Genomic DNA, 25,406 nt, shown 5'->3' with positions numbered 1-25,406 from the left:
GCAGAGACTGCAGGTACACACGAGAGTGCACAGAGAACAGCAGAGACTGCAGGTACACACGAGAGTGCACAGAACAGCAGAGACTGCAGGTACACACGAGAGTGCACAGAGAACAGCAGAGACTGCAGGTACACACGAGAGTGCACAGAGAACAGCAGAGACTGCAGGTACACACGAGAGTGCACAGAGAACAGCAGAGACTGCAGGTACACACGAGAGTGCACAGAGAACAGCAGAGACTGCAGGTACACACGAGAGGGCACAGAGAACAGCAGAGACTGCAGGTACACACGAGAGTGCACAGAGAACAGCAGAGACTGCAGGTACACACGAGAGTGCACAGAGAACAGCAGAGACTGCAGGTACACACGAGAGGGCACAGAGAACAGCAGAGACTGCAGGTACACACGAGAGTGCACAGAGAACAGCAGAGACTGCAGGTACACACGAGAGTGCACAGAGAACAGCAGAGACTGCAGGTACACACGAGAGTGCACAGAGAACAGCAGAGACTGCAGGTACACACGAGAGGGCACAGAGAACAGCAGAGACTGCAGGTACACACGAGAGTGCACAGAGAACAGCAGAGACTGCAGGTACACACGAGAGTGCACAGAGAACAGCAGAGACTGCAGGTACACACGAGAGTGCACAGAGAACAGCAGAGACTGCAGGTACACACGAGAGTGCACAGAACAGCAGAGACTGCAGGTACACACGAGAGTGCACAGAGAACAGCAGAGACTGCAGGTACACACGAGAGTGCACAGAGAACAGCAGAGACTGCAGGTACACACGAGAGTGCACAGAGAACAGCAGAGACTGCAGGTACACACGAGAGTGCACAGAACAGCAGAGACTGCAGGTACACACGAGAGTGCACAGAGAACAGCAGAGACTGCAGGTACACACGAGCGTGCACAGAGAACAGCAGAGACTGCAGGTACACACGAGCGTGCACAGAGAACAGCAGAGACTGCAGGTACACACGAGAGTGCACAGAGAACAGCAGAGACTGCAGGTACACACGAGAGTGCACAGAGAACAGCAGAGACTGCAGGTACACACGAGCGTGCACAGAGAACAGCAGAGACTGCAGGTACACACGAGAGTGCACAGAGAACAGCAGAGACTGCAGGTACACACGAGCGTGCACAGAGAACAGCAGAGACTGCAGGTACACACGAGAGTGCACAGAGAACAGCAGAGACTGCAGGTACACACGAGAGGGCACAGAGAACAGCAGAGACTGCAGGTGCACAGAGAACAGCAGAGACTGCAGGTACACACGAGCGTGCACAGAGAACAGCAGAGACTGCAGGTACACACGAGAGTGCACAGAACAGCAGAGACTGCAGGTACACACGGGAGGGCACAGAGAACAGCAGAGACTGCAGGTACACACGAGAGTGCACAGAGAACAGCAGAGACTGCAGGTACACACGAGAGTGCACAGAACAGCAGAGACTGCAGGTACACACGAGAGTGCACAGAACAGCAGAGACTGCAGGTACACACGAGAGTGCACAGAGAACAGCAGAGACTGCAGGTACACACGAGAGTGCACAGAGAACAGCAGAGACTGCAGGTACACACGAGAGTGCACAGAGAACAGCAGAGACTGCAGGTACACACGAGAGTGCACAGAACAGCAGAGACTGCAGGTACACACGAGAGTGCACAGAACAGCAGAGACTGCAGGTACACACGAGAGTGCACAGAGAACAGCAGAGACTGCAGGTACACACGAGAGTGCACAGAACAGCAGAGACTGCAGGTACACACGGGAGGGCACAGAGAACAGCAGAGACTGCAGGTACACACGAGCGTGCACAGAGAACAGCAGAGACTGCAGGTACACACGAGAGTGCACAGAGAACAGCAGAGACTGCAGGTACACACGAGAGTGCACAGAGAACAGCAGAGACTGCAGGTACACGAGAGTGCACAGAGAACAGCAGAGACTGCAGGTACACGAGAGTGCACAGAGAACAGCAGAGACTGCAGGTACACACGAGAGGGCACAGAGAACAGCAGAGACTGCAGGTACACACGAGAGTGCACAGAGAACAGCAGAGACTGCAGGTACACACGGGAGGGCACAGAGAACAGCAGAGACTGCAGGTACACACGAGAGTGCACAGAGAACAGCAGAGACTGCAGGTACACACGAGAGGGCACAGAGAACAGCAGAGACTGCAGGTACACGAGAGTGCACAGAGAACAGCAGAGACTGCAGGTACACGAGAGTGCACAGAGAACAGCAGAGACTGCAGGTACACACGAGAGTGCACAGAGAACAGCAGAGACTGCAGGTACACACGAGAGGGCACAGAGAACAGCAGAGACTGCAGGTACACGAGAGTGCACAGAGAACAGCAGAGACTGCAGGTACACGAGAGTGCACAGAGAACAGCAGAGACTGCAGGTACACACGAGAGGGCACAGAGAACAGCAGAGACTGCAGGTACACACGAGAGTGCACAGAGAACAGCAGAGACTGCAGGTACACACGGGAGGGCACAGAGAACAGCAGAGACTGCAGGTACACACGGGAGGGCACAGAGAACAGCAGAGACTGCAGGTACACACGAGAGTGCACAGAGAACAGCAGAGACTGCAGGTACACGAGAGTGCACAGAGAACAGCAGAGACTGCAGGTACACACGAGAGGGCACAGAGAACAGCAGAGACTGCAGGTACACACGAGAGGGCACAGAGAACAGCAGAGACTGCAGGTACACACGGGAGGGCACAGAGAACAGCAGAGACTGCAGGTACACACGGGAGGGCACAGAGAACAGCAGAGACTGCAGGTACACACGAGAGTGCACAGAGAACAGCAGAGACCAAAGATATTGAGTATGTAACGGGTAAGTATATAGCAGTACATATGTATAGCAAAATGGGGCAAGTAAATAGGGGGCACATACAGGGGATATGCAAGTTAGTGTGCCCAAGTGGGGTAATGAAAGTGCCGCTTACCCATGGTCACCAGTCAGTCTGTGCGGACCCGCCCCCCTCCCCTCCGCAGACCCACCCGTTGTGTGGTTGTAGCTCTGGCTGTGAGTGGAGCAGACACCGTTGTGTGGTTGCAGCTCTGGCTGTGAGTGGAGCAGACCCCGCGGTGTGGTTGTAGCTCTGGCTGTGAGTGGAGCAGACCCCGCGGTGTGGTTGTAACTCTGGCTGTGAGTGGAGCAGACCCCGCGGTGTGGATGTAGCTCTGGCTGTGAGTGGAGCAGACCCCGCGGTGTGGTTACAGCTCTGGCTGTGAGTGGAGCAGACCCCGCGGTGTGGTTGCAGCTCTGGCTGTGAGTGGAGCAGACCCCGCGGTGTGGTTGCAGCTCTGGCTATGAGTGGAGCAGACCCTGAGGTGTGGTTGCAGCTCTGGCTGTGAGTGGAGCAGAGACCCTCCTGGTGTGGTTGCAGCTCTGCCTGTGAGTGGAGCAGACCCTGCGGTGCTCTCCCTGCAGCCTGCTCACCCGCGCTCTCCCCTGAACAGGCCTGAGGATGCCCCGCTGTCGCCACCCTGCGCCTTCTGCCACATTCCGTACGACGAGCTGAACATGCCATTCCCCGCGCACCTCACCCTGTGCTGCTGCTGCCGCCGGCACAAGGTCCCGGACGTCCTGTTCACCACCATTGACCTGCCTGCGGAGACCCCCATCGTGGGGAAGGGCTGCCTGATCCAGGCCAGGTACTGAGCGCAGCCGGCGGGCGCTGACTGTCTCGCTCACTGCCGAAGTGTCTCACGCACTCACTCTCCGCTCAGGTTGTGTCGTCTGAAGAAGAAGGCGCAGGCGGAGGCCAACGCCACCGCCGTCAGCAACCTGCTGCCCTTCATGGAGTACGAGCTGCACACGCAGCTGATGAACAAGCTGAAGCTCAAGTCCATGAACGCGCTGTTCGGCCTGCGGATCCAGATCACGGTGGGCGAGAACATGCTCCTGGGCCTGGCGGTAAGTGACACCTCCGAGAGCTGCCCCCCGAAACCACAGGGCACGGTGGTTACTGGGGCTTCTCTTAGTCTGCCACAGGGGTGTACCTGGCCTCACTCCCCACCCCCGGGGGCATCCAGATCTCAGGCAAGACCCCCAGCGATGGACCCTATGAGCAGCACATCTCCCACATGCAGAAGAAAATCAACGAGACCATTGCCAAAAACAAGGAGCTGTACGAAATCCACCCCCCGGTGAGCCGCCGCGTGCAACGTCGGTGGTGGTGATGGCTGGGCGCGCGACGCCGGTGGTGATGGCTGGGCGCGCGACGCCGGTGGTGATGGCTGGGCGCGCGACGTCGGTGGTGATGGCTGGGCACGCGACTTCGGTGGTGATGGCTGGGCGCGCGACGTCGGTGGTGATGGCTGGGTGCGCGATGCCGGTGGTGGTGACGGCTGCACGTACGACGTCGGTGGTGATGGCTGGGCGCGCGATGCTGTCGGTAGTGGTGTGGCATGGGTGCACGATGCCGGTGGTGGTGACGGCTGTGCGTATGACGACGGTGGTGGCGTCTGCGCGTACGACGTCGGTGGTGGTGGCGGCTGCGCGTACGACGCCTGTGGTCATAGCTGGGCGCGTGACGTCGGTGGTGATGGCGGCTGCGCGTACGATGTCGGTGGTGATGGCTGGGCGTGCGATGCCGGTGGTGGTGTCGCGGCATGGGTGGTGGTGGTAACATTATGCGTTTCTTACCTTTTCCATTATTAATATCCTGCAGGAATTCCTGGAAGAGACGATCGGATCTCCCATCCCGGAGACGCGGCAGAGAACACGACTGCTGCGCTCTCATTCCGAGAGTTCCGATGAGGTTGTGGAGCTGGACCTGTCCCACGGGAAAAAGGACGCCTTCGTCCTAGAGGTCAGAACCGCAGACCCTGCGCAGCGTATCTACCGCACCCCGACACTGCGCGTCGCCTCCGTAGCGTAAATGATCACGTTTATGCTCCAGTAAAATTCTAAAACTGGAGATTGTTTTTTTACTTTCAGATCGATGACACTGATGCCGTGGAAGACGTCCACTCGCTCCTGACGGATGTCCCTCCACCACCAGGTGCACTAATGTATAGAAAGAATTTCTCCAGAGCTGCACTCAGTATTCTGCTGGTTTGTATTCAAAACAGTCACTAACTTTGTGACCAGAAAATGTTCAACTGAGCTCCGATATTACAGGAGAGGAAGGAGCGTACATTCACCAGAGGAGGCAGGGAATGCAGCAGAATAGTGAGTGCAGCTCTGGAGGATAATACAGGATGTAACTCAGGATCAGTAATGTATGTACACAGTGACTGCACCAGCAGAATAGTGAGTGCAGCTCTGGGGTATAATACAGGAGGTAACTCAGGATCAGTAATGTATGTACACAGTGACTGCACCAGCAGACTAGTGAGTGCAGCTCTGGAGTATAATACAGGAGGTAACTCAGGATCAGTAATGCAATGTATGTACACAGTGACTGCACCAGCAGAATAGTGAGTGCTGCTCTGGGGTATAATACAGGATGTAACTCAGGATCAGTAATGTAATGTATGTACACAGTGACTGCACCAGCAGAATAGTGAGTGCAGCTCTGGAGTATAATACAGGATGTAACTCAGGATCAGTAATGTAATGTATGTACACAGTGACTGCACCAGCAGAATAGTGAGTGCAGCTCTGGGGTATAATACAGGATGTAACTCGGGATCAGTAATGTATGTACACACTGACTGCACCAGCAAACTAGTGAGTGCAGCTCTGGGGTATACAGGAGGTAACTCAGGATCAGTAATGTAATGTATGTACACAGTGACTGCACCAGCAGAATAGTGAGTGCAGCTCTAGGGTATAATACAGGATGTAAGTCAGGATCAGTAATGTAATGTATGTACACAGTGAGTGCACCAGCAGAATAGTGAGTGCGGCTCTGGAGTATAATAAAGGATGTAGCTCAGGATCAGTAATGTATGTACACAGTGACTGCACCAGCAGATTAGTGAGTGCAGCTCTGGGGTATAATAAAGGATGTAGCTCAGGATCAGTAATGTATGTACACAGTGACTGCACCAGCAGATTAGTGAGTGCAGCTCTGGGGTATAATACAGGAGGTAACTCAGGATCAGTAATGTATGTACACAGTGACTGCACCAGCAGAATAGTGAGTGCTGCTCTGGGGTATAATACAGATCGGTAATGATCAGAGTTGTGTGCTTTGTGCTCTGCAGGTTTCTACAGCTGTAATACAGAGATTATGCCTGGGATAAATAACTGGACGTCGGATATTCAGGTGGGCGATGATTGCTGCGGTGCGTCCCCGCGTGTGTTATACATGTGTATATTGGTGATGGGTGAACTGTTCCGGGAACGTCTGATCCGAGCTCTGGTGTTATCCGAGTACCTGGATGTGCTCGTATGTTACCGTATGTTTGTGTCCCTGTGGGTATCGGCCTGAACACATACAGGCATTGCCCGTTTGTTAGGGAATCTGGTGTTCCGGCTGACCGCCGCAGATCCTGCAGCCTAGAGACTCGGATTAGATGTTATCAGAGCACGGTCGCTCATCACTAGTGTATATAATAGTACAGGTGAAACCATCCATCAGTTCGGATTGCCAAACGCCAGAATAATGAGACAGAATGCTATGCCTTTACACAATTCTGGATGGCCATATGATGATGTCATGTGTTTGGAAGCTTCTGATGTATTTTTATGCACACCTGAAACACACTGCTTCTTTGTGTAGCATCATGGTAAAGTATCAAGAAATCAGCCATGATATCAGGAAGAGAATTGTGGACTTGCACATATCTGGCTCATTCTTGGGTACAATTTCAAGATGCCTGAAGGTGCCTAGTTCATCTGTGCAAAAAAGATGGGATTGTCCAGCCATCATAAAGCTCAGGAAGGAGATGGATTCTGTGTCCCAGTCACGTACCCGCTTCTCAGCATGTGACTTGGGGTTGTGCCTGTAAGGGTTAATCTGTCTCCTCTCACTCAGTCCAGCATTCACCCTCTGTCCTATGCTGCAGTGGGAGCATAAATCACATCCCGACACAGACCACGCACCCCGCTTCATACACGCTGCCACACTCGCCGAACACACGGGCGATGAGTCCCGGAGATGATACTACTACTACTGTCCGCCAATCACCAGGAGCACACACTCTAAGGCTATGGATTCTTTAGAGCAACAAGGTTCTGACTTATTAAAGTTTTAAGCTTTAATAGAAAAGGTGCAGTGCTTACAATAAAAAGATATAAAACTATGGAAATAAAAAGTGACATACAAATATGCAAAACAGTTATAAAAACAAAATGGAGAAACTTGCAGAAATGTCTAAACCTTGTAGTCTGGTATTCTGCTCCCTGAGGGGGGGGGGGGTGAATATGAAATGGCTCACACCACCTTGGCTGCCCCTCAGTCTGTGAACGACCTTCTATGGGTAAAGGCCTAATTTATAGATTTAACCTGGAGATCCGATTTCTGGACCAGCCTCTCATGTCAATATTCTTATTCCTGGTTTGTGACTGGCCCTTGGTTACTTAACCAATGAATACATTATTTTTCCTCTAAACACTCTTTGTGTAACCTTGCTTTCTCATAGTAAATAGAAATTGTTAGGTTGCAATTTGGCATCTCCCTTTAAAGGAGTCAGAAGGTGTGAAATGTTTCCAATTCTGTGTGTGTCAGGACGGCACCCTGGGGCCGGAGACCCTGAGACCAGGAAAGCGGTGTTTTCTCAGGATAACATATGTCATGACCTTTGTGAAGAGCTGCAGCCTAGAACAGATGCTCATGTACTGCTGGTCATACATATGTCACTACACCTCCCTCTTTATGAACGTGCATGGGGGTTGACTCACAGGTCAGCTCCTGATCACGTATCTGGCTCCGCCCCTCCTTGGCGAGAGAGACCATCAGCATTGCCGTGATCGACTCCTTTCTTATGTTGAATTGTAAAATCTTACTGCTGTAATATCAGGCTCCACCAGTATTTTGAGCATTTGTTTTAATGTTCCGTTAAAACGCTCGCAGAGTCCGTTGGTTTGGGGATGACAGGCGCTGGCCACAAAATGCTGCCCTTGTATTTTCTCGCAGAGACTTTCCATCAGATCGGACATGAATTGGGTTCCCTGATCGGTTACCATTTCCCTGGGGAAACCCACACGGGAGCACACAGTCAGTAAAGCCTCCGCCACTTTGTCTGCTCGGATGGAGGACAGGGCCGCAGCTTCCGGATATCGAGTAGCGTAGTCCACCACTGTGAGGATGTAGTTTCTGCCAGAGCTGCTAGGGATTGTAAGTGGCCCTATGATATCCACAGCCTCTCGCTGGAAAGGCTCCTCGATCACTGGCAGTGGTATCAGTGGGGCTTTCCGTATATCCCCTGACTTTCCAACTCTCTGACAAACTACGCAGGATGGACAGTACTTGGCTATATCTGTCCCCATCTTGGGCCAATAACAGTTGTGTCCGGCGAGCTTTAGTCTTTTGTACTCCAAGGTGTCCAGCCAGAGGAATTTCATGAGCAATTCTCAATAATTGTTCCCTAAATGGATAAGGAACGACCAGCCGCTTTACCCAGTCCCAAGGTTCTGTAGTATCAGTGGGGAGAGTCTCTTTATACAGTCTGCCCTGCTCCCAGGATATTCTCTGACAGCTGTCCGCTGAGCCTCCTGGAAGCTCTGACTGTCAGTCTGCAGCCCCGGTCTAGTGTGACTGCCAGGCCCTGGTCTGCAGCTGAGTCTTCAGTGTTGGTTATCAGGGACCTTGGTGGGTCTGCCATGTGAGGAGGCTCCCGGGCCACAGTGTGGCCCTCCGGTTCAGTCTGAGCCTCATCCTCTAATCTCTGGGGTTTTGTCTGAGCCGCAGCCTGACTCCGGGTCACAGCGGTCACATACGTACATTCCTGTACATTTTCCCTGCTTGCACGGGATCTCAGGTGCGTCACTTGCTTCCACCTTCTCTGTAGCATTTACTTGCAAGGGAGGGACATAGTGGGACACCATCCTCCCCAAGTCTGCGCCTAGCAGCACATTGGTAGGAATAGCCTCTGATACTCCCACCGCTCTGTCCTTTTGATAGGGAGAGGATTAAATTAACCCTTCACGGTTGATCCAGTGATTTCAAAATTATTCCACACAGTGTTGCTAGCAACTGGGAATGACCACACGGAGACAGAGGTCTCTGTACGGGAGGATCAATAAAGATCACTAGTCCCGTCTATTTTAGTCACTTCTTTTATAATATTTTGCTTAATTATGCAAAGTTCTCAACTACCAATAGCATCATGGTAATGCTTCACTTTATAAGTCAATAATATTGCAAGAGAACCGGAAACTACATATATGTCCGTATCCAAATAGCGTAGAAAGTAGTATAATGGCATATTCTTCAGAGTAGTACACCCCCGGGTCCCTTATCTTGCACCTGATGAGGAACAGTCTGGTTTCCCTTTCCCCCATGACGGCACCACGGAGAGAGGGGATCCGCCCCACGTGGACAGGAAACCTACTGACAAAAAGGCGGTACCTCTCTCCCGCGTCAGTTGGTTTCCTGTCCCCACAGGGAACCTATGGACTCGCCTGTCATCGTCGATGCCGGGGCCGACCAGTCCGGAGGACGACAGCGGGCGCCCCCTGTCCCGGCTGGGGTGGTGACCCGAAGCGCCACCGCTGGAAGGTCAGCGGGCCTCCAGGGTGTGCGGGGCGGGGGGGGGGGGGGGTGAGGCGGCAGAAGTATTGCCAAAGTCCGCCTCACTCAGGAGCCCCAGGAGAGAAGAGCTCCAGGGTAGCGGCGTCGGCGGGTGCTGGAAGCCCGGTGGAGTGGGGCTGAGACAGCCGAGCGGGAGCCCGCACTTACAGGATGGCAAAGAGGAGCCTGCGGCCATCACCACCGGCGGCGTTAGCGGGCGCTGTAAGTCCGGTGGGGTAGGGCTAAGGCAGTCTGAGACCGAGAGCTGCGCTCACAGGGCGGCAGAGAGGAGCCTGCGGTCATCACCACCTGCTGTGTTAGCGGGCGCTGGAAGTCCGGTGGGGTAGGGCTAAGGCAGCATCTCATAGCGCATGTGCGGGGGGGCGGGGCTTGGTGATGTCAGCCCGTGCGCGCAATGCATCTCTGGGAACGCCGGGGAAAGAGGCAGCACCCATAGGAAAAAAAAAAGCGCGCTTCCCAACACGGCAGGGACCGGCAGGGGGAGGGGGACGCCGAGGGTATAAGGGGAAAAAAAAAGTGAGATTGCGGGAAAATGAGTGAGCCTCCAGAGGAACAGTCACAGCCGGATATGCCCTCGGATACAGGACGCCAGCGGCAGTCGCCGCAACGCCGGAAGAAGGATCCCAAGGACCAGACACAGCAGCAGCAGTCGCCGCTCGGAGTCCCGTCACAGCACGGAGTCAAGTGGGGCGGTGGCCCCAAAAGACAAGGCTTCGGCAGACCCGGTGGCCCCTCCAGATCCGGTATCCGTCTTCAGCTTGGTGGGTAAGTGGACTACGTGAACGTACAGTCTGTAACTAGGGTCCCTCTCTTTTATGGAAAGAAGTGCACGCAGAAGGTTAACCATAAAATCTGCCCACTCTGTAAAGAAAAGCTTCCCACAGGGTGGGGAAAAAGGCTCTGCCAAGCGTGCATTGACCACACGATTTGTAAAGAGTCCCCAAGGTTCGCCTCCGATCTGAGGGCCCTAATCCAATACCAAGTAGAAAATGCTGTTAAAACCCTTCATAGAGGAAGCAAAAAGCATAAGAAAGCTAAGACCAGAGACCCCGAGTCAGACCTCAGCGACAGGGAGAGCAAACCCTCATCATCCTCATCCAACTCGGGAAGTTCAGGGTCCGACTCCTCGTCCTCCGAAGAAGGGGGTCGCAGCTGTTTCCCCATTGAAGAAACGGATAACTTAATAAAAGCAATTAGAACGACTATGGGGCTGGTGGACACCAGGCCCAAAAGAACTATCCAAGACGTCATGTTTAGCGGGTTGGAACAAAAGAAGAGAAAATCGTTCCCTATGAGCGAGAAGATACAAGCACTAATACAAAAAGAATGGAAAAGGCCGGAAAAAAAGGGCCTCCTGACTCCCAAAAGGAAGTATCCCTTTGATGACCCAAGCTGCTCTCATTGGGAGAAAGTGCCAAAGGTGGCTGTAGCCATAGCGAAAGCATCAAAAAAATTTGCCCTGGCCTTTGAAGACATGGGAACATTAAAGGACCCCATGGACAAAAAAGCGGAAACGTTCCTAAAAGGTTCCTGGGAGGCAGCCGGAAGAGGACTGAAACCCGCCACATGCACGTCTAGAGCCTTGATGGCGTGGCTAGATCAGTTGGAGAGCCATCTGAAAAGCAAGACCCCAAGAGGCGTGATTTTAGACTCCATCCCATTGATGATAGGAGCGGCGGCCTTTCTGGCAGACGCATCCGCGGATTCAATCCGACTGGCAGCCAGGGCAGCTTCATTCTCAAATGCGGCAAGGAGAGCGCTCTGGCTCAAATGCTGGACGGGGGACCTGCAGACGAAATCCAAACTCTGCTCCATTCCCTGTGAAGGCGAATTCCTGTTCGGCCCTACGTTGGACAACATCCTTGACAAAGCAGGAGACATAAAGAAATCCTTCCCCAACCAGTCCAATTTCCCCTTCAAACGTTTTCAGAGCAGGAAATTTATCCAGAGAAAGCCACCTAGAAGACCCCAGGATAAGTGGGAGGACAGGAGAAGGAAAGGGTTCATGTTCGGGAAACCAGCGGACAAGAAACAACCCCAATGAAGGTGTCTCCCAGGTAGGAGGAAGATTAGGACACTTCTTCCCAGCCTGGGAAAAAATATCAAACAGTTCCTGGATCCTAAACATGATAAAAACAGGCCTGAGATTACCCTTTCACACCTCACCCAAACCCTCTTTTGTAGTGACCCCGCAAAGACAGTCGGCGGAAGAGCAGGAAGCAGTCCATCAAGAAATTCAGAACCTGGTGGAGAAATCAGTACTACAAGAAGTCCCCCGCCAGGAAAAAGGAGAAGGCTTCTATTCCCCTATCTTCCTGAGGAGGAAGCCTGACAGGACATTCAGGACGATAATAAACCTGGAAAGACTAAACAAGTGTCTGACAATCCATCCGTTCAAGATGTAAACAGTAAAATCCGCAGTAAAAATGCTGTTTCCAGCCTGCTTCATGACAGTGCTCGACTTAAGACGCGTACTATCACGTCCCCATACACACGGACTATCGCCAGTATCTCAGGATTGCAGTTACTATAACAGGAGAAATAAGGCACTACCAGTTCAAGGCTCTCCCATTCGGGCTGGCCATCGCTCCGAGAGTTTTCACAAAAATCATAGCGGAAGTCATGGCACATCTAAGGGAGCAGGATGTACTCATAGTTCCATACCTAGACGACTTTCTAGTGGTAGGCAACTCCCTTCTCACTGCAGGGATCAGCTGAACAGGACTATAGAAGCACTAACCAATCTAGGGTGGCTGCTAAACCTGCCGAGATCTCGGACGACTCCGAGCCAAGTACAGGAGTACCTGGGCATCACCATAGACTCGCTCAGACAAGAGTGTCGCCTCCCAGGAGGGAAAATGACGCACATGAGGCAGATAGTGACAGTCGTGAAAACGCACACAGCAACAACACTAAGGAAAGCCATGTCCCTGCTCGGCTCAATGACAGCCTGCATCCCGGCTGTACGGTGGGCCCAAGCCCATACAAGGGATCTACAGTGGGAGATACTAGCCGCACAGGTTTCCCTTCACGAAGATTTAGAAGGGCGGTTAGACATTACACCTGAAACAGCCCACTCGCTAGAGTGGTGGGAGAAACCATCCAACCTAGCCCGGGGAGTCCCTTGGGTATTGGTGATATCTTGAGTCCTTACCACAGACGCAAGCCCCAGGGGGTGGGGGGCCCACTTGGATGACCAGGTAGCACAAGGGGTTTGGACGAGGGACGAAGGAAAAGCCTCCTCAAATATGAAGGAGCTCTTAGCGGTAAAACTCACCCTCCGGTATTTTCTGAACTCCCTCAAGTCCCACCATGTAAGGGTATTTTCGAACAACCGCACAGTAGTCTACTTGAACCATCAGGGGGGGACAAGATCCCATGCCCTAAGGGAAGTGACAAAATCAATTTTCCAGTGGGCAGAGGGAAACCTAGGCTCACTGACGGCACTACACATAAAAGGAGCAGACAACGTGACGGCAAACTTCTTAAGTCGCACACAGTTGAGACGGGAGTGGGAGTTAAACCAGGCAATTTTTACCCAGATCACGACACTATGGGGAAAACTCAGCATAGATCTATTTGCCAACAGCACAAACCGGAAGGTGGAAACCTTCTGCCCCATAAACCCCTCCGGGAACCCGGTAGCCCTGGACGCCCTCATTATTCCCTGGCACTATCCCCTTGCCTATGAGTTTCCTCCAATAGTCCTAATTCCATTAGTTCTGAGGAAGATTCGGGAGGACAGGGCAAGGGTAATATTAATAGCCCCGTTCTGGCCGAGAAGGACGTGGTTCTCATGGTTGAGGAGAATGTCCATCTCCGACCCTTGGGTCCTCCCAGATATTCCGAACTTGCTCTCGCAGGGCCCAGTACTACACCCCCAGGTGGGGAACCTACATATGACGGCCTGGAATTTGAAAGGGCGCTATTGACCAACAGGGGCTTCTCCAAAAATTGTGTCCACTCTGCTACGATGTAGGAAACCAGTAACCACCAGAGTGTATGGGAGGATCTGGAGGAAATTCCTCTCAGCGCAGGGGGGGGGGAGGTTCCTCTATCAAAGATCTTAGAGTTCCTACAGAAGGGCTTAGAACAAGGCTTAGCTACCAGTACACTGAAAGTTCAGGTGGCGGCCCTAGGGACCCTTTACAACTATGACTTGGCAGGGACCCGGTGGGTGGCCAGGTTCATCAAAGCAGCCGGTAGATCCAGACCAATACCTTCCCTAAATACTCCTCCCTGGGACCTAAACTTGGTACTCTCAGCCCTGCCCAAACCTCCCTTTGAACCATTGCAAAAGGCCCCTCTAAAACTGATATTGCTCAAGACCTCCCTCTTGGTAGCCCTGACATCGGCCCGCAGAATAAGTGATATTCAAGCCCTGTCAGCCTACCCTCCGTTTACTCAGATCCTAGAGGATAGGGTGGTACTTAGGACAGACCCCGCCTACCTGCCGAAGGTAGCATCCCAATTCCACAGAACCCAGGAAATCTCCCTCCCCTCCTTTTGCCCCAATCCCAGAAACAAGGGAGAAGAGACTTTGCACACATTAGACGTCAGGAGATGCCTAGTGGAATACTTAGTGGCAACCAGGGAGTGTAGGAAGGATAGGGCTCTCTTTGTCTGCTTCCAGGGGCCAAAGAAAGGGTGGAAGGCATCAAAGAGCACGCTGGTGAGGTGGACAAGGGACGCAATCACTTTGTCGTACTCGTCAGAAGGCGTGGACATCCCAGGCAGAATAACGGCCCATTCCACAAGAGCGGTGTCAACTTCCTGAGCAGAGAGAGCAGGCGTCTCCATTGAGATATGTAGAGCCGCTACGTGGTCCTCTCCTTCAACTTTCTTCAACCACTATTGGCTGGACCTAGCCACCTCCTCAGATCTAGCCTTTGGTAGAAGGGTGCTGGAGAGAGTGGTCCCCCCCAATAGATAGTCCCTGCAATTCTCTCCGTGGTGCCGTCATGGGGGAAGGAGAAAATCGTAGTTACTTACCGATAACGGTATTTCTCTGATCCCATGACGGCACCCGTATATTCCCTCCCTACACGCGTGGGGTGCGCACTTATTGTAAATAAAGTTTAGCCAAATAGTCACGTGGTGTCTCCTCTACGCAGTTTAATGATTATAGAAATATTGTTTTTCTTAAAGTTGTTCATGTTATAGGCCAAAATTCCGTTAAATGCTCTGTAAAACAACTGACGTGGGAGAGAGGTACCGCCTTTTTGTCTTTAGGTTTCCTGTCCCCGTGGGGCGGAGCCCCTCTCTCCGTGGTGTCGTCATGGGATCGGAGAAATACCGTTATCGGTAAGTAACTACGATTTTCATGACAGCCTGAACTTTTACCCCAATTACAAAAATTTATCTTAAAGCAACAAAAATGGAGAAAGGAAGCCTTCAGAGAATGGAGAAAATGAAATAGACATAGTCTTTCCTGGTATGATATCTGCAGGATTTACCATTGCTGGACGCACCAGAGTCACCTCTGCCCCAGTGTCCCTGAGGCCAATGGTGACTTTATTACCACATTGACAGTTCTCATTGGTCCTCACATCAGAGCCGACCACAGAGGACAGACGGTGGGGACCCAGACGGCTTTGGGGATGTAGTTGGGCGTTTGTCCCTATCACGGCAGACTGCGCTGTCATGTCCCACCTTGTTGCAGGAGAAGCATCGGCGTTTGCGCCTAAAGAATGTCTAGTCTCCGGGACCCATAGGAGGTGGGCTTGGGCAGCACTGGTGATCGGCCGGCAGGAGAAGGGTCCCTGTTTAGTTTACATCCCTTCCAGCTGGATCCCGATGGCTTCCGCACCTCAGGCATCCTGTTAGCCTCTGATCCATTGGTGGAACGTGGTCCTCAAGGTGCTCACGACATCCGCATAGCTGTCAGGTTATCCACCTTGTAGGTTCCGGAACTTTCTCCGGTACACTTCTGGGGTTAGGTTGTACTTCCTGATCAGGGCCTCTTTTATGGCCTCATAGTCCCCATCTAGCTCTGGTGGGAGTGTTAGGTTGAACAATAAGAAATGTTCACTAGTTACCTGCTCCTGGCCCAATGGATATTGATCAGTGCGTACTAAAGAAATCACACCAGAGAATGTGTCGGATGTAACCTCTCTTTGATCAATCTATAGCACAGCTCCAAGAGAGCGCTTTATTATTCCAACCGTAGGTTCATATATCCCCTGTGAGGGGGCTCGGTTAGCTCTAAAATGGGAGTGATCGGATGTTTTCCATTGGTTAGTGGGTTGGGCAGCGAGCTAGTCTGTGGGTGGATCCATGAGGTCATCACAGTGGGCGTCGTTGTGGGCGGATCCATGAGGTCATCAGGGTAGGCGTCATCTTGTATACCACCACATGGTCCACACCATGGCAGCCATCTTTAGTGTCACACTTTGATCTGAAAAAGCTCATGTAAGGTGAAATAATACACTTTGTGGGTAGCTCCTCTCAATCTCTTATGTCTTGAGGTTAAATAAGTATTTGATCTTAAGGCTCTCCTCAACAGGAGGCCATCAAAAACTTCCACTGCTTTGCCTCTCAACCCTGGGATTAGATACTGCGCCCACTGCTCACGGGGTAGATGGCATTGCCTGCAGGTTTTTTCAAACCCCCAAAGTAAAGTATGTAAGTCTGTATCCTTCTCCATCACAGGGAAGTTTTCCAAATGTGGTTTCCTTGGGTTTATGTCCTGGCAGGGGGTTAGCGGAGGACTGTTACCTCTCTCTCTTTCAGCCATCGGAAGCTTGAAAGCCCTCTCCTCCTGGCGTTCTGCAGCCTCTCTGTCGGCCCGGTGCCGGCGTTCTGCAGCCTCTCTGTCGGCCCGCTGCCGGCGTTCTGCAGCCTTTCTGTCGGCCCGCTGCCGGCGTTCTGCAGCCTTTCTGTCGGCCCGCTGCCGGCGCTCTGCAGCCTCTCTGTCGGCCCGCTGCCGGCGTTCTGCAGCCTCTCTGTCGGCCCGCTGCCGGCGTTCTGCAGCCTCTCTGTCGGCCCGCTGCCGGCGTTCTGCAGCCTCTCTGTCGGCCCGCTGCCGGCGTTCTGCAGCCTCTCTGTCGGCCCGCTGCCGGCGTTCTGCAGCCTCTCTGTCGGCCCGCTGCCGGCGTTCTGCAGCCTCTCTGTCGGCCCGCTGCCGGCGTTCTGCAGCCTCTCTGTCGGCCCGCTGCCGGCGTTCTGCAGCCTTTCTGTCGGCCCGCTGCCGGCGTTCTGCAGCCTTTCTGTCGGCCCGCTGCCGGCGCTCTGCAGCCTTTCTGTCGGCCCGCTGCCGGCGTTCTGCAGCCTCTCTGTCGGCCCGCTGCCGGCGTTCTGCAGCCTCTCTGTCGGCCCGCTGCCGGCGTTCTGCAGCCTCTCTGTCGGCCCGCTGCCGGCGTTCTGCAGCCTCTCTGTCGGCCCGCTGCCGGCGTTCTGCAGCCTCTCTGTCGGCCCGCTGCCGGCGTTCTGCAGCCTCTCTGTCGGCCCGCTGCCGGCGTTCTGCAACCTCTCTGTCGGCCCGGTGCCAGAGCTGCTGGACTACTACCCCTAATATCCCACATCGTCCCGTCAGCCAGAGCCACCAAACTACAACCCCTAATATCCCACATCATCCCATCAGCCACCAGACTACTACCCCTAATATCCCACATCATCCCATCAGCCACCAGACTACTACCCCTAATATCCCACATCATCCCATCAGCCACCGGACTACTACCCCTAATATCCCCCATCATCCCGTCAGCCAGAGTCACCGGACTACTACCCCTAATATCCCACATCATCCCGTCAGCCAGAGCCACCAGACTACTACCACTAATATTCCACATCATCCCGTCAGAGCCACCGGACTACTACCCCTAATATCCCACATCATCCCGTCAGCCAGAGCCCCGGACTACTACCACTAATATCCCACATCATCCCATCAGCCAGAGTCACCGGACTACTACCCCTAATATCCCACATCATCCCGTCAGCCAGAGCCACCGGACTACTACCACTAATATCCCACATCATCCCATCAGCCAGAGTCACCGGACTACTACCCCTAATATCCCACATCATCCCATCAGCCAGAGCCACCGGACTACTACCACTAATATCCCACATCATCCCATCAGCCAGAGTCACCGGACTACTACCCCTAATATCCCACATCATCCCGTCAGCCAGAGCCACCGGACTACTACCACTAATATCCCACATCATCCCATCAGCCAGAGTCACCGGACTACTACCCCTAATATCCCACATCATCCCATCAGCCAGAGCCACCGGACTACTACCCCTAATATCCCACATCATCCCGTCAGCCAGAGCCACCGGACTACTACCCCTAATATCCCACATCATCCCATCAGCCAGAGCCACCGGACTACTACCACTAATATCCCACATCATCCCGTCAGCCAGAGCCACCGGACTACTACCACTAATATCCCACATCATCCCGTCAGCCAGAGCCACCGGACTACTACCCCTAATATCCCACATCATCCCATCAGCCAGAGCCACCGGACTACTACCACTAATATCCCACATCATCCCGTCAGCCAGAGCCACCGGACTACTACCCCTAATATCCCACATCATCCCGTCAGCCAGAGCCACCGGACTACTACCCCTAATATCCCACATCATCCCGTCAGCCAGAGCCACCGGACTACTACTCCTAATATCCCACATCATCCCATCAGCCAGAGCCACCGGACTACTACCGCTAATATTCCGCATCATCCCTGGGGTCTGTACCAAAGCACTGGATGGATTTGCCCTGACTTCCATGCCAGAGATCCCTTTAAGAGGGAAGATGTGCCTCTGGGATGTGGGATGTGTATATGGGCAGGGAGGGGGGATTCATTTCTGTCATGTGCTCTCTGCTCCTTTCTGGGGGGCAGACAATGGCTGGTGCTTATGTTCCCAGGGATGCTAGATTTCTTCCACCATGTCAGTGTCCCTTGAGAAGTTGCCAAGTGGGAAAACTTGCTCATAGCAGCAACCAATCACAGCTCGGCTTCTTTTAGCCAGTTCTGGTGAAATGAGAGATGTATAACAACGCGTTTCATCCAAGTAATTCTTCAGGGGACTAACTTGTTCAAAAGTGCCACAGTGCTAAAGCTAAGAGACATACATCCTCCTGCTCTCAATGCTATCTGCTGCACTGTGGCACTTTTGAACAAGTTAGTCCCCTGAAGAATTACTTGGATGAAACGCGTTGGGACGCTCCTTGAAGGGAAAGTGTAGGGCTTGTGCAATCTAGGGCTAGATGTGGACTGCCCTTGTCAGGGCAGGAGTCTGGGGATCAGGTAATGCAACTTATGAGGGTTGTGACAGGGTATTGTACTCCCACTGCTGCTTATCCATACGTATGATGAGTATTCCTGGAGACTCCTGACCGTCTGCAAAATATTGGTGAGATTGTTCCTTTTATTATTCTCATCTATTTGTGGCTATGAACCTCTTCCCCCTTTTTTTGGTCTAGCCAGTATATAAACATATGAGTGCATTTGGTTATGGCATTTTGCTGCTATCTTTTATGCTGTATCCAATATATATAGATTGCTGTTTGGATGTTACACTAACTGCATTCTATATTCCTATCTGATGCTTTATGGGTGTATCTAATTATCCCTTGAGGATCACCCAATGTATGGGCATCTCATTTTAATCACTAATTGGTGACACCTTAGGATTAATTTTTTAAGTTATGTATTAAAAGTTATATTTTATCTTACTTGCTGTTATATATCATACATTTTGGGTGAGAATTTATTGTCAATTTCTGACTACTATTGGCATTTGTGCTGTATATTGAAATGAGAGATGCTTAGTGATTGGTTGCAAGGAAAACTGTTGCACATAGCAACCAATCACAGCTCAGCTTCTTTTGAACAGCTCTGTTAAAATGAAAGATGCTTCTCGATTGGTTGGTGATACACACACACACACACACACACACACACACACACACACACACACACACACACACACACACACACACACACACACACACATACATACATACATACATACATACACATACATACATACACACATACATACATACATACATACATACATACACACACACACAGTGGGGCAAAAAAGTATTCAGTCAGTCAGCAATAGTGCAAGTTCCACCACTTAAAAAGATGAGAGGCGTCTGTAATTTACATCATAGGTAGACCTCAACTATGGGAGACAAACTGAGAAAAAAAAATCCAGAAAATCACATTGTCTGTTTTTTTTTTTTCATTTTATTTGCATATTATGGTGGAAAATAAGTATTTGGTCAGAAACAAGCAATCAAGATTTCTGGCTCTCACAGACCTGTAACTTCTTCTTTAAGAGTCTCCTCTTTCCTCCACTCATTACCTGTAGTAATGGCACCTGTTTAAACTTGTTATCAGTATAAAAAGACACCTGTGCACACCCTCAAACAGTCTGACTCCAAACTCCACTATGGTGAAGACCAAAGAGCTGTCAAAGGACACCAGAAACAAATTTGTAGCCCTGCACCAGGCTGGGAAGACTGAATCTGCAATAGCCAACCAGCTTGGAGTGAAGAAATCAACTGTGGGAGCAATAATTAGAAAATGGAAGACATACAAGACCACTGATAATCTCCCTCGATCTGGTGCTCCACGCAAAATCCCACCCCGTGGGGTCAGAATGATCACAAGAACGGTGAGCAAAAATCCCAGAACCACGCGGGGGGACCTAGTGAATGAACTGCAGAGAGCTGGGACCAATGTAACAAGGCCTACCATAAGTAACACACTACGCCACCATGGACTCAGATCCTGCAGTGCCAGACGTGTCCCACTGCTTAAGCCTGTACATGTCCGGGCCCGTCTGAAGTTTGCTAGAGAGCATTTGGATGATCCAGAGGAGTTTTGGGAGAATGTCCTATGGTCTGATGAAACCAAACTGGAACTGTTTGGTAGAAACACAACTTGTCGTGTTTGGAGGAAAAAGAATACTGAGTTGCATCCATCAAACACCATACCTACTGTAAAGCATGGTGGTGGAAACATCATGCTTTGGGGCTGTTTCTCTGCAAAGGGGCCAGGACGACTGATCCGGGTACATGAAAGAATGAATGGGGCCATGTATCGTGAGATTTTGAGTGCAAACCTCCTTCCATCAGCAAGGGCATTGATGATGAAACGTGGCTGGGTCTTTCAACATGACAATGATCCAAAGCACACCGCCAGGGCAACGAAGGAGTGGCTTCGTAAGAAGCATTTCAAGGTCCTGGAGTGGCCTAGCCAGTCTCCAGATCTCAACCCTATAGAAAACCTTTGGAGGGAGTTGAAAGTCCGTGTTGCCAAGCGTAAAGCCAAAAACATCACTGCTCTAGAGGAGATCTGCATGGAGGAATGGGCCAACATACCAACAACAGTGTGTGGCAACCTTGTGAAGACTTACAGAAAACGTTTGACCTCTGTCATTGCCAACAAAGGATATATCACAAAGTATTGAGATGAAATTTTGTTTCTGACCAAATACTTATTTTCCACCATAATATGCAAATAAAATGGAAAAAAAACAGACAATGTGATTTTCTGGATTTTTTTTCTCAGTTTGTCTCCCATAGTTGAGGTCTACCTATGATATAAATTACAGACGCCTCTCATCTTTTTAAGTGGTGGAACTTGCACTATTGCTGACTGACTAAATACTTTTTTGCCCCACTGTGTGTGTGTGTATGTGTATATATATATATATATATATATATATATATATATATATATATATATATATATATATATATATATATATATATATATATATTCCATTAAAAAAGAAAGCCGCACACCATGTTAGTTTTCAATAAAGTGCTTTTTTTAATAGCCCATATGGCTCTGTGCCCATGCAGCAATGTTTCGGGTCAATGGGTGTGAACCTTTTTCATGCTTGATGGACTATCTGGAGGTTTGGTATGTACCCGGAGGTCCTGCACCCGATCTTTTTTCACATTTTGTCTATAGCTAGCTATATATATATATATATATATATATATATATATATATATACACATACATATATATATATATATATATATATATATATACACATACATACATACATACATACTGTATACATACTCCTCCCGTGTGTCACCTCTGACGCCCTCTGTCCTTCTTTTAGATGTTCACCTCGGTCCGCGTCATCCGACTTTCCAGTGTAAACCTGACGAATCAGACCCTGAACAAGAGCTTCAGCGACATGTGCGAGAACCTCCTGAAGGTGCGGACCCCTCTGTGTACGGGGCCCCCCTCGTACTGCACGGTTATGGGGGCCCTGCTATAGCAAGGAGTGTACTTGCTGATCCAGGGGCACAGCTGGGAGATCCTAGGGCTTTACCTTCGGCCGTGTGGTTGGTGTGTGGAGCTCGGGGGATGAGATGGACACCGGGATTTAACCAACCAGAATGAAAGCCTCCATTCTTTACACTGCAGGCTGCTTACAGAGAACTAGATGCAAGGTTCCTGTTATTGAAGTGATGGCGCCCCCCTGTAATATGACATAATCTGTTACTATTACTGCCTCTTCATCTTCTAGATCACCGCTTGCTGTCAGTGAATGGGGCTGTCTGGTCTAGTGTCGTATATTGAGCAGTCGTGCGTCCGCTGGGCTGATATATTGTGGCCGGAGGATTGTCTGGACTGGATACAATGGTAACAAGCCTAAACCACTGACAGCAGGCAGAGATCGTGAGAGCAACAACGGTGTTGGTATCTCTGTGACAGCGGGGCCTCTGTAGCTCCTCTGGCCAGCGCTCACCGTCCCTCCTGTTTCCCCGCAGAGCAGCGCTCACCGTCCCTCCTGTTTCCCCGCAGAGCAGCGCTCACCGTCCCTCCTGTTTCCCCGCAGAGCAGCGCTCACCGTCCCTCCTGTTTCCCCGCAGAGCAGCGCTCACCGTCCCTCCTGTTTCCCCGCAGAGCAGCGCTCACCGTCCCTCCTGTTTCCCCGCAGAGCAGCGCTCACCGTCCCTCCTGTTTCCCCGCAAAGCAGCGCTCACCGTCCCTCCTGTTTCCCCACAGAGCCTGTACTTTAAGCTGCGCTCCATGGTCCCATGTTGCCTCTGCCATGTGAACTTCACGGTCGCAGTGCCGGAGGATGAATCCATACAGGTGATCGGTGCCCGAGAGAAGTCTCTGCCCTGCATCAACCCGGGTGCAGTGGTAACTGTGCATCTCATTCCAGGTCACGGTCACCGCGGTGGCCATCACTTTCAGCAAGCAAGACGCCCTACAGAGCTGCAAGAGTACAGCTGAGCGACCGCGAGGTGAGGAGCCAGCGTGGGAGTCCTGGGTGGGGGCGCCCCTGTGTGGGAGTACAGGGGGAGGAAGTGGCTGGCGTGGCAGTCCTGGGTGGGGGCGCCCCTGCGTGGGAGTACAGGGGGAGGACGTGGCTGGCTCACCGGCGTGGGAGTCTGGGGGGTAAGCTGATTAAAGGGCCAGTACAAATGTCTGGAAATTAAACTTTTACTTATTTTTATCCAAGTTTCTACAGACGCAGACGAGATGCTCCAGTTCCCTCTGGAATTATCCTCTGAATCCCCTGGACTGACAACTTTCTCTCCAGCCAAAGGTAAAGCGTTGGTGCACCGACAAGCTCTCACATGTGAACAGTCAGGTTGTCAGCAGTGATAGATGAGGGGCGGTGCTGGAGTATAAGGGGTGTGGTCTCATATCAGTGATGTCATCACTAGAGGCGGTGCCGACAACCTCACACATGTATACAGGCAGGTTGTCAGCAGTTTTGTATAACACATGTCTGTCTCCGCAGATCTGCATGACAGGACGGGGTCCTCGGCTGGCGCTCCGCAGAGAGGTAGGTCCGCCTGTGACCTCTGTGGGTCGGGATGCGTCTGACTCTGGGAGGTGATTTTCTTGGTCAGGACTCTTTGCCGGAGACGTCATCCATCTTTTTTCTTTGTCTTTTTGTCCTGTCTCTGTCCGTCCGTCTCCAGCCTCTGCCGCTGACTACAGTTCCTTTGCAGACAGATGCAGCAGCTGGATAGAGCACATTAGAATGAGGGCTCACACCATAAGACGCGGATCAGTAAAGACAAGTAGGACGCTGTGTGTTTCTTCATTGTGCTGATTCTTCCAGCGTTCATGTGATCCACGGTGGGGGCTACAGCGATCATGTGATCCACGGTGGGGGCCTACAGCGATCATGTGATCCACGGTGGGGGCCTACAGCGATCATGTGATCCACGGTGGGGGCCTACAGCGATCATGTGATCCATGGTGGGGGGCTACAGGGATCATGTGATCCACGGTGGGGGGCTACAGCGATCAATTGATCCACGGTGGGGGGCTACAGCGATCATGTGATCCACGGTGGCGTCTTCGGCTGTCGTGATTCATGGTGGGGGGGGCTACAGCGGTCATGTGATCCACGGTAGTTGCGGAGCTACTGAGATAAGATTTTAGGTTGATGCAGCGATAATGAGAACAGTGAGTATGGAGCTACAGAGATGGTGAATTATAGTGCAGAGATCGTGATATATGGGGGTCCTGCCGAGATCGTGATATATGGGGGTCCTGCCGAGATCGTGATATATGGGGGTCCTGCCGAGATCTTGTAAGGGTCGGTAGTTACAGAGCTACAGTGATCATGTAAGGTGTAGCGAAAATATTTGTATGTATGCATGTATGACCAGCAGTAATTTAGCCTAGGCTGCAGCTCTTCACAAAGGTCATGACCTGTTATCATGAGAAAATACAGCATTCCTGGTCTCCGGCCCCAGGGTGCTGTCCTGACATACACAGAATTGGAAACATTTCACACCTTCTGACTCCTTTGAAGGGAGATCCTAACTTGCAACCTGACAATTTCTATTTACTTTGAGAACTCACGGTTACACAGAGTGTTTAGAGAGAAAATAATGTATTCATTGGTAAAGTAGCCATGGTCCAGTCACAAACCAGGAATTAGAATATTAACATGAGAGGCTGGTCCAGAAATCTGATCTCCAGGTTAAATCTATAAATTAGGCCTTTACTCATAGAAGGTCGTTCACAGACTGAGGGGCAGCCAAGGTGCTGTGATCTATTTCTTATTCACCCCACCCCCCTCAGGGGGCAGAAAGCCAGACACAAAGTTAGATATTTCTGTAAGTTTCTCCATTTTGTTTTTATAACTGTTTTGCATGTTTGTATGTCACATTTTATTTCCATATATTTCATAACCTTTTATTGTAAGCATAGTAACATAGTAAGGCCGAAAAAAAGACATTAGTCCATTCAGTTCAGCCTATAAAATTCTGTCTGAATAAATCCCCAGATCTCAGTCCTTCTAAAGAACCTAACAATCACTGTAAGATACAATATTGTTACGCTCCAGGAAGACATCCAGGCCTCTCTTGAACCCCTCGGCTGAGTTCGCCATCACCACCTCCTCAGGCAGGGAATTCCAGATTCTCACTGCCCTAACAGTAAAGAATCCTCTTCTATGTTGGTGGAGAAACCTTCTCTCCTCCAGACGCAGAGAATGCCCCCTTGTGACCGTCACCTTCCTTGGTATAAACAGATCCTCGGAGAGATATTTGTATTGTCCCCTTATATACTTATACGTGGTTATTAGATCGCCCCTCAGTCGTCTTTTTTCTAGACTAAATAATCCTAGTTTTCCTAATCTCTCTGGGTTTTGTAGTTCCCCCATCCCCTTTATTCATTTTGTTGCCCTCCTTTGTACTTGCTCTAGTTCCATTATATCCTTCCTGAGCACCA

At 51.3% G+C, this 25,406-nt stretch overlaps 1 protein-coding gene across 10 annotated transcripts in view; it reads left to right on the top strand.

Annotated features, from left to right (window-relative positions):
• C2CD5 (C2 calcium dependent domain containing 5) overlaps nt 1–25,406 on the top strand; it is a 101,075-nt gene that overhangs the window by 47,820 nt on the left and 27,849 nt on the right. For 8 of the 10 annotated variants that reach the window (XM_073565105.1, XM_073565109.1, XM_073565106.1 and 5 more), the window contains 12 exons: nt 3,503–3,697; nt 3,773–3,959; nt 4,028–4,192; nt 4,717–4,857; nt 4,986–5,049; nt 6,200–6,261; nt 21,811–21,909; nt 22,707–22,796; nt 22,870–22,951; nt 23,170–23,256; nt 23,455–23,499; nt 23,639–23,740. In XM_073565105.1, the coding sequence (XP_073421206.1) occupies nt 3,503–3,697; nt 3,773–3,959; nt 4,028–4,192; nt 4,717–4,857; nt 4,986–5,049; nt 6,200–6,261; nt 21,811–21,909; nt 22,707–22,796; nt 22,870–22,951; nt 23,170–23,256; nt 23,455–23,499; nt 23,639–23,740 (1,319 nt within the window). Of the gene's footprint in view, nt 1–3,502; nt 3,698–3,772; nt 3,960–4,027; nt 4,193–4,716; nt 4,858–4,985; nt 5,050–6,199; nt 6,262–21,810; nt 21,910–22,706; nt 22,797–22,869; nt 22,952–23,169; nt 23,257–23,454; nt 23,500–23,638; nt 23,751–25,406 lie in introns of all 10 variants that reach the window. The other 2 variants (XM_073565110.1, XM_073565108.1) reach the window with 2 other exon arrangements.

Source organism: Dendrobates tinctorius, unplaced genomic scaffold (genome assembly GCF_039654945.1).
Source record: "Dendrobates tinctorius isolate UK_male_01 unplaced genomic scaffold, ASM3965494v1 ptg000540l, whole genome shotgun sequence".
In the NCBI taxonomy this organism is placed as follows: Eukaryota; Metazoa; Chordata; class Amphibia; order Anura; family Dendrobatidae; genus Dendrobates; species Dendrobates tinctorius.
The sequence above is the reverse complement of the archived record's forward strand: the minus strand, read 5'-3'. Positions and strand labels throughout refer to the sequence as shown.